General features: G+C 42.1%; 1 protein-coding gene across 1 annotated transcript in view; it reads right to left on the bottom strand.

Annotated features, from left to right (window-relative positions):
- Positions 1 to 8,874: 8,874 nt before the first annotated feature.
- Positions 8,875 to 9,684, bottom strand: part of LOC145409871 (regulating synaptic membrane exocytosis protein 3-like) — a 28,814-nt gene continuing 28,004 nt past the window's right edge. The window contains exon 3 of the mRNA XM_080280149.1: positions 8,875 to 9,191. Coding sequence (XP_080136275.1) covers positions 8,875 to 9,191 — 317 coding nt within the window. The remainder of the gene's footprint in view (positions 9,192 to 9,684) is intronic.

Here is a 9,684-nt window from a genome sequence, read left to right as displayed (position 1 = left end):
CAATCTACTGATCATTTTCTTTCAATCTACCAACACCTTTGTTTTCCAATCTACTCTTTCCATCAACCAACGTGTTTTCAAATCTACTCTCCATTTTCTGACACCGTTTCAAACTACTCTCTACCAACACCTTATTTCCATCTACCCCCTCCATCATTCAGTGTAGGAGAGACGTAGAGGGATTAGAGATAGATTTAATTCCCCTCTTCACCTAAGCACAGTCCGGCAGAAGGAGAAATTTAAAAAGTGAGAACCCGGGGCCAGGCAGTTCACCGTTCCAACCGACTAACGAACTTTGCATTCAAATTTTGGTTCCTCTGCATCATTTATTTTTGATTATAACTGATTTCGTTTTTCTATAACTGATTCTATAATTTTTCTCTTCTATATATTTCTTGTTTTTCTTCCTCTGTTTCTCATTCTTCTTCGTTTTAAATGTAAGGATTGGATATTGAATTAACTGACACTTGTGGTACAATTAGTTTCTGCATCTTGCCCTCTCCCTACGTGACTATACAATTCTTCAATCTATAACCAGACGCCATAGTCCGGTAAGGGATGGCCATTTGTCTTTGAGTTAGTTGTTTTATGTCTATCTGTCTATCTATCTACTGCCAGACGCCATAATCCAGGAAGGGGTGGCTGTTTCTGTCTTAGCAGTTTTACGGGGAGGGGCACTAACCCTCCACCAACCCACTTGTTGACACGTAGGGAACACGTATGGGTTGGTTATATGGTTACCACCCAGCGTTGTACATGGTTTCCTGGCCTATCATCCATAATTTTTTTCAGTACAAGATATTTCCCTCCCCCAAGGTAAAACACACACACACACACACACACACACACACACACACACACACACACACACAGGAACCAAAAATTGAAATGTAAGGTGCGTTATATGGAGTGAAGGTGTGGCCGCCCCTACACCACGACGCAGCCTCTGTCCCATTACATTGAGCAAAGACGATCAATTTGCCTCGTGCAAGATCCCGCAAAATCAATGGAGAAAACGACGACCTGGGCTGGCATTCCAGCTGGGTGAGGAAGCTCCCTAACACCTCTTCCTTAGTGATTTATTTTCCAAACTATATCTCCTGGTTTGCTTCTCATGTCTTCAGTTGCATAACTCCCAACCATATAGTAACACAACAGAATCAGAAATAAATCACTAAGGAAGAAGTGTTAACAATCCCTAACACCTCTTCCTTAGCGATTTATTTCCAAACAATATATCCTGGTTTGCTTCTCATGTCTTCAACGCATAAATAACACACAAGAATATGGTAAAGGAGCAGAATCAGAAATAAATCACTAAGGAAGAAGAGTTAACAATCCCTAACACCTCTTCCTTAGTGATTTATCTTCCAAACCATAAAATATCTCCTGGTTCACTTCTCATGTCTTCAGATGCATAAATAACACACAAGAATATAGTAACAGCAGAGTCAGAAATAAATCACTAAGGTAGAGGTGTTAACAATCCCTAACGCCTCTTCCTTAGTGACTTATTATTGAAACTACTGTTACATAGCCTATGATTTCATCATCCTTTGTGTAATTTTAACGCACAGTTGCTGCATGTTTGATCACGAGCGTGTTCTGCCTCAGTCCCCCCCTTCTACCGTTATAGTAGAGTAAGTCGTCCTTTCTGTTATTCAGTGCGGGATTGTCGACCGTTTGTCCCCATCGCTTCATTTGCGCGTCCTTATTACAAGTTGTATCAGGCTCTGCTGGCTCCTATATAATGAGCTCAGTCTCTGCATCATTGCCACTTAGATCTGCTCCTCATTTTGTTCACATCTCTGTCCTCCCCTGTACAGATATTATTATTGTGAGTGCTCAAGAAGTCTCCAACCATCTAGCAGCTGTGTGTAATTTGAGTATAACTGTTATTGCATTTTTTTTCTTGTACTGTATAGCATAAGTTTAATTTGTAGGCCTAGTGAAGTTTTTGTAATTCATGTAGGGTTCTTTATGTCAGTCATTTTTGATAATAGTTTGTATCTGTAATTATTTATCTGGCATTCACTGAGTATTATCTGGTATCTCATTTTATCAGGGCTAACTTAGATAAATTTACTCTTGCTAATTTCGTGTTAATAGAGGCTATTGCAGTTAACCATATATTTAACCTGTTTATTTGCCATTACATTATCCTTATGAGTCCTGAATGTTTTATTGTTAGTTTGAGCATTAAACTTTGACTTGTAATTTTACCTAACTCTTTGTTTTGAACCTGGAACTTTACGGGACAGTGGTGACTCTTCGTGTTCTCACTTAAAGTGTACGTTATCTTTCTCTGTTCCGTAACATAAATTTGGCGACCTCATATCAGGATATTCAGGATATTATCATAAGGATATTGTTTGATATTTTGTGACTGTTACTTATTAATTATGTCTACTATTACTACACTTGATGAAGCCAAGGATTTTTTGTCAAATGTGCAAACAGTGTGTGATATAGAAAACAGAACAAAGAATGAACTTAAGATTGTTGCTCAACAATTGGGATTTGTTGTTCGCTCTCATCAGTCTAAAGATCAGATTGTTGCCATGATTAATGAAAGCTTGTTCAATGTAACTCCTCCAAATGAGCAAACGCAGATTGAATTAGCTAAGTTACAGCTAGCCCTGCAGGAGGCTAAGGCTAAGGAGGCTGAGTTTCACGCACAAGTTGAAATTGCTAGGATTCAGGCAGACCATGAGTATCGCATGAAACAAGGTGGAACTGGATCATCTTGCTCTGATGATTTTGATGTGGCTAAAAATGTTAAACTTGTCCCTCCTTTTAATGAATCTGATTTAACAAAGTATTTTCAGTTGTTTGAGAGGGTAGCTACAGGTTTTAATTGGCCCAAGGAGTATTGGCCAGTACTCCTTCAAACTGTTCTCACCGGTAAAGCTCAAGTAACTTATGCATCTTTGCCTCAGGATCAGTCTGATAATTATGATGTAGTAAAGAGCTTGATTCTTAAGGCCTATGAGCTTGTTCCTGAAGCTTATAGAGTAAAATTTAGGACAACTTACAAGCAAGATAAGCAATCCCATGTTGAGTATGCAAAAATCAAAGAAGATCTGTTAGAGCAGTGGTTAAATTCTAAGAATGTGGATTCTGATTTTGGTAAATTTAAGCAGATGATTTTGCTGGAGGATTTCAAAAGGTGTATTAGTAAAGATGTAAGCCTATATCTTGATGAGAAAAGAATAGATAATTTGTCTGATGCTGCAGTTTTAGCTGATGAGTATGTTCTCACTCACAAGAGATATTCTAGAGAAAAAGGGAAAGCTGAGAGTAAGTACGTTGCCTCTACTCAGAGTACAGGTAACAGGAAAGAGAATAAAGATGATGTTTCTCAGGAAGTAAATACCAGCTTCACCTCTAGATTTCAGAAAAGTAAATGTACTTATTGTAGTAAGCTTGGTCATACTACGGAAAGATGTTTCAGGAGACAGCGTGATGTGAACAAAAAGGAGTCTTTAAATATTCAGTCAATTGGTCTAGTGTCCACTCTTGAGAGTTTCCAGAATTCTTTAACTGAGTTAACTGAACCTGCTTTGAGGGGTAACTTAAATTCTCATGATGGAGCTCCTCTTTTGAGCAGTAACGTGGGTGACACTCTCAAGAGTTCATGTGCTAATTTCCTGTCTGATGGTTTTGTCAGTCCTCTGGACAGTAATGACAGGAAATCAGTTCAAATATATCGTGATACAGGTGCTTGCCAATCCCTTATGCTGACCAGTGTTCTAGGCTCTAATGTTAATTCCTCTGATGAAACTGTAATCTTACAAGGTGTAGGGAATAATTACTTCTCTGTTCCTCTGTGCAGAGTGAATTTAGAGTCTGGTTTTGTTAATGGTTCCGTTATGGTTGGGTTGGTTGAGACACTCCCAATGTCAGGTGTAACTTTCTTACTTGGAAATGATATTGGTGGAAGTCAAGTGTGTCCAGCTCCTCAGTTGTCTAGTGAGCCAGTGGCTGCGTCCCAGGATTGTGATGTCCCTGATGTGTTCCCTGCATGTGCTGTCACTAGGGCTAAGTCTAAAGTTACTGGTGATTTAGAGGATAATGATGATGATGATGTTATCCTAGCTGACACTTTTCTTGCTAATTTGGACCACTCACCAGATGAGGCAGTACCCCGTAGTGTTGATAATTTGTCTCGTCAAGAGTTGGTTGAGTTGCAGGTTGCTGACCCTGAGTTGAAAGGTCTAGCTAACTCTACTTGCAGTGAGGAAGAGTCAGCCGGTGCTTCTACTTGTTATTATGTAAAGTCAGGAGTACTTATGAGGAAGTGGAGACCCCCAACAGCATCAGCCGACTGTGAATGGGAGGTTGTACATCAAGTTGTCATCCCTCGTGTTTGTAGGCAGGATATCATTAGAGTGGCTCATGATTCCAGTTTGGCAGGACACCTTGGAGTGAGGAAGACTGTGGCACGCATTTTGAAACACTTCTACTGGCCAGGTATCTTCAGGGATGTTTCCTGGTATTGTAAGTCTTGTCACACCTGTCAAGTTGTGGGGAAGTGTAATCAGACCGAAAAGGTTGCACCTCTAGTTCCCATTCCTCCTTTTGAGGCGCCTTTCACCCGTGTGTTGGTGGATATTGTGGGCCCTCTTCCTAAGACTTCTTCAGGATTTTCTTATGTGTTGACCATGATTGATATGGCTACTCGTTATCCTGAAGCCATTCCACTTAGAAACATCTCAGCAAAGAACGTGGTTAAGGAAATGCTAGGGTTCTTCACAAAGTTTGGTCTGCCCAAGGAGGTACAGTCAGACCGGGGAAGTAATTTCATGTCAAACGTTTACAAGCAGTCTCTGAAAGAGTTGGGCATCACCCAGATCACGTCTTCAGCTTACCATCCCCAGACCCAAGGAGCGTTGGAGAGATATCATCAAACACTCAAATCGATGCTCAAGAAATACTGTTTGGAACACCAGAAAGACTGGGACAAAGGTCTTCCATTTGTTGTATTTGCCGCAAGAGAATCTCCAAATGAATCACTGGGCTTCTCACCTTTTGAACTACTGTTTGGCCATGAAGTAAGAGGACCCCTTAAGTTACTCAAGGAATGCTGGCTGTCGGAGGAAGATGACGTCAACCTGCTGGAGTATGTGATGAAGTTCAAAGAACGGCTGTCCACTGCTTTACAGCTGGCGAGAGAGAATTTAGGAGCTGCTCAGGAGAAGATGAAGACTTGGTATGACAAGAAGTCCAGGTTACGCCACTTTCAGCCAGGAGATCAGGTTTTGATTCTGCTACCAGTTCATGGGCAACCTCTTCAAGCCAAGTTTAGTGGCCCTTATTTCGTGGAGAAGAAACTCAGTGATGTCAACTATGTCATCGCCACACCAGATCGTAGAAAGAGCAAGCAACTATGTCACATCAACATGCTAAAGTTATATCACAGGCGGGACGAAAATAATCCAGTCTGCACTGTAGCTGTTCCACCCGAGTCTGCAAGTGAAGTTCTCCCATGCAGCATGAGCCTGAGTGATAGTTTGGGGAAGAATCCTGATATCATGAATGATCTCCAGACTAAGCTTTCTCATCTACCTCCCAAGGAAAGGCAGGAGTTTTCGGCATTACTGCAGGAGTACCCGCAAGTGTTCCGTGCTACTCCAGGAAGAACCACTGTGTTGATGCATGATGTCGATGTTGGAGACGCAAAGCCAATTAAATTGCCTCCTTACCGTGTGAACCCAGTGAAAGTTCCTCTCATCCAGAAGGAGCTTGGCTACCTGTTGGACCACAAGATGATTGAGCCCTGTCAGAGCGAGTGGAGTTCTCCTGTCACTCTGGTCCCTAAGCCAGGTGGGTCACAGAGGCTTTGCATTGACTGCAGACGTGTTAATCAGATAACCAAAACAGACACTTACCCTCTCCCTCACGTGGAAGATTGCATAGACAAGATCGGAAAGGCTAGGTACATAAGTAAGTTTGATTTGTTAAAGGGATACTGGCAAGTACCTATGACTGAACGTGCAAGGGAGATCTCATGTTTTGTAACACTAGGAAAGGCTTTTGCATGTTCGGTAATGCCATATGGTATGAAAATTGCACCAGCCACATTTCAGAAGCTCATGAATGTTGTAACAGAGGGTTTGGCAGGGTGTGTTGTTTATATTGATGATGTATTAATCTTCAGTGACAACTGGAAAGATCACCTATGCCATGTCAGTAAATTTCTTGACCGTTTAGTTCATGCTAATCTTGTGGCTAATTTATCAAAGTGTGAGTTTGGTCAAGCTAAAGTTCAGTACCTTGGGTATGTAATTGGTGATGGACATGTTGCACCACCAGGAGCTAAGGTTCAGGTTATAAGTGATCTTCCCAGACCTAAAAGTAGGAAAGAGCTACAAAGATTTTTGGGAATGGTAGGTTATTACAGGAGATTTGTTCTTAACTTTTCTATTCTTGTATCACCACTTACAGACCTACTGAAAAAGGGAGTTAAATTTGTCTGGACCGATAACTGTGAATCCTCTTTCAACAAACTTAAAGCTATTCTATTAAGTCAGCCAGTGCTCGCTACTCCAAATTTTGCTAAGCCTTTTAAGATGGCTGTTGATGCAAGTGATACTGGAGCTGGGGCTGTTTTGCTGCAAGAGGATGATCAGGGTATTGAACATCCTGTATCTTATTACAGTAAGAAGTTCACTCCACCTCAAAAGAACTACTCAACTATTGAGAAAGAGCTTTTGGCCTTGATTTTGGGTTTACAGCATTTTTCATTTTATTTGTGTTCTGGTTTTGACCCCATAGTCATTTATACCGATCATAACCCACTGAAATTCCTTAGTAAGTTTAAAGATAAAAATCAGAGATTGACAAGATGGAGTCTACTTCTTCAGGAGTATTCATGAGACAACCAACATGTCAAGGGGAAAGAAAATGTTATTGCAGATTGCTTATCTAGACTTTAGACAGATTGTTTTAGAGTAATAAGAAATTTCCTTTGTAAATTTCTTTTTTCTTTGTGGGGAGGTGTTACATAGCCTATGATTTCATCATCCTTTGTGTAATTTTAACGCACAGTTGCTGCATGTTTGATCACGAGCGTGTTCTGCCTCAGTCCCCCCCTTCTACCGTTATAGTAGAGTAAGTCGTCCTTTCTGTTATTCAGTGCGGGATTGTCGACCGTTTGTCCCCATCGCTTCATTTGCGCGTCCTTATTACAAGTTGTATCAGGCTCTGCTGGCTCCTATATAATGAGCTCAGTCTCTGCATCATTGCCACTTAGATCTGCTCCTCATTTTGTTCACATCTCTGTCCTCCCCTGTACAGATATTATTATTGTGAGTGCTCAAGAAGTCTCCAACCATCTAGCAGCTGTGTGTAATTTGAGTATAACTGTTATTGCATTTTTTTTCTTGTACTGTATAGCATAAGTTTAATTTGTAGGCCTAGTGAAGTTTTTGTAATTCATGTAGGGTTCTTTATGTCAGTCATTTTTGATAATAGTTTGTATCTGTAATTATTTATCTGGCATTCACTGAGTATTATCTGGTATCTCATTTTATCAGGGCTAACTTAGATAAATTTACTCTTGCTAATTTCGTGTTAATAGAGGCTATTGCAGTTAACCATATATTTAACCTGTTTATTTGCCATTACATTATCCTTATGAGTCCTGAATGTTTTATTGTTAGTTTGAGCATTAAACTTTGACTTGTAATTTTACCTAACTCTTTGTTTTGAACCTGGAACTTTACGGGACAGTGGTGACTCTTCGTGTTCTCACTTAAAGTGTACGTTATCTTTCTCTGTTCCGTAACACTACACATTAACATCCCTTGGTCTGCTACATATATTTTTTCAGGTTGACAAAATTGCATGACACGAGAATATTGCAACTAAAGGAGCAGGATCAGAACTAAACCACTAAAGAGGAGGTGTTAGTAAGCTTCCTAACCATAGCAGAGCACCGCCCTTGTGTCTCTCTCGCACTGGGGTCTGCACTCCGGGAAACTCACTCTTAATTAAACAGGCTCTCAAAATGACGCATAAATTACATAACACTGAGGTGCCAGGAAGCAGAGTCAAAGGCCTGATACATAATGAACAGACAGACTTTTCTTCCACCATTTCTTTCTATATGACACTGAAATTGTATAAACTTGTCATTTTCTTTCTTCCCTTCCACGCATTTTTTAATACTGATTCAAATGGGTACAGGGGAATGTATAGACTTTTTTCCCATCATTTCTTTCTATATTCTGATACGGAAATTTTATAAACTGGCCATTTCCTTCCCTTCCACGCTCCTCATTTCAAATACTGATTGTAATGTGTACTGGGTCAATATTTCTAAAAACATGTGTGTGATCAAGCCGCCCTCCCTTACCTGCTGCCATGCCCTCCCCTCCCCCCCCCCTCCCCATCACCGGCTGCCCCAGTGCAAGCGTCATCCGCGCCACGGAAGCGACGTCAACAGGTGTGGCGCTTGTGTCCATAACATCACCACCACACATTGTTGTCCTCTTAGTGCACACGGCTCCTGTCTCGGTGCACACTTTCATCCCAGTGCACACGATCATCTCTGTGCACCCTGTCATCTCAGCACACACTGCCTTCATTTCAGTGCACACGATCATCCTCATCTCTGCGCACACTGCCGTCATTTCAGCGCACACTACCATCACCTCCTCAGTCCACACTATCTTCCTCACTTCAGTGCACACTCCCTCCATTTCAGTGCACACTACCTTCACCTCAGCACACTACCTTCACCTCCTCAGCACACACTGCCGTCGTTTCAGCCCACACATCACCTCCTCAGCGCACACTGCCGTCGTTTCAGCACACACACATCACCTCCTCAGCACACGCTGCCGTCGTTTCGGCACACACATCACCTCCTCAGCACACACTGTCGCCCGAGTCTGAGTCGACACGCATGACGCTGCTGACAGGCAGGAGTCGGTACCAGCCACTGAGAGGGCGTAGACCTTGCTCCAGCTTGGCCAGGTTAATCTCGGCCACTCCAATACCCACGTTGTGTTCGAAGCCTCGCTGCCGTTCCCACACCATCACCAGGAGAGACCGGCCCTGAGCGTCCTGGGCAGCGTAGCGGAGAGTCTGGTTGAAACGAGGTGTCCGGGAGTGTTTGGTGACCCGAGTCTTGCGCTTGTGGATACGCCGCTCACCTTCCTTCAAATAGGTCTTCACGTAGGTGTCTGATGGGAGCAAAATGGCGGTGATTTAGTGTTTGCAGACAAAATTCCCTCTTACATGGGACTGCTTAGGCATCTGAAGTGAATTAAATGGGAGTGATTTAGTGTTTGCAGACAAACACAGAAAATGAAACACTGATATGGGACTGCTTACGTGTGTGAAGGGAACAGAATGGTTGTGATTTTGTGTTTGTAGAAAAAATTAGAACATAAAACACCGATGTGGGATTGTTTAGGTGTTTGAAGATAATAAAATGAGAGTGATTTGGTGTCTGCAGACAGAACTGGAAAACAGGTCTTCACGTAGGTGTCAGCAGGGAGCAAAATGGAGGTGGTTTAGAAGAGCATGAAGGTTTGGTTCCTGCATGGACACCGCATTTGCACCTCTCCACCCAGTTAACACAGGCACCATAGCAGGCTCCACATCACCCCATTATCTGGTGATATGGTTACCACCCAGCATTGTAAATTATTTCCCGGGTAACAAACAAGCATC

The sequence above is a fragment of the Coenobita brevimanus genome, chromosome 9 (genome assembly GCF_032717465.1).
Source record: "Coenobita brevimanus isolate Jiangsu-jjx chromosome 9, ASM3271746v2, whole genome shotgun sequence".
Lineage (NCBI taxonomy): Eukaryota > Metazoa > Arthropoda > Malacostraca > Decapoda > Coenobitidae > Coenobita > Coenobita brevimanus.
This window is presented reverse-complemented; position numbering and strand designations above follow the sequence as displayed.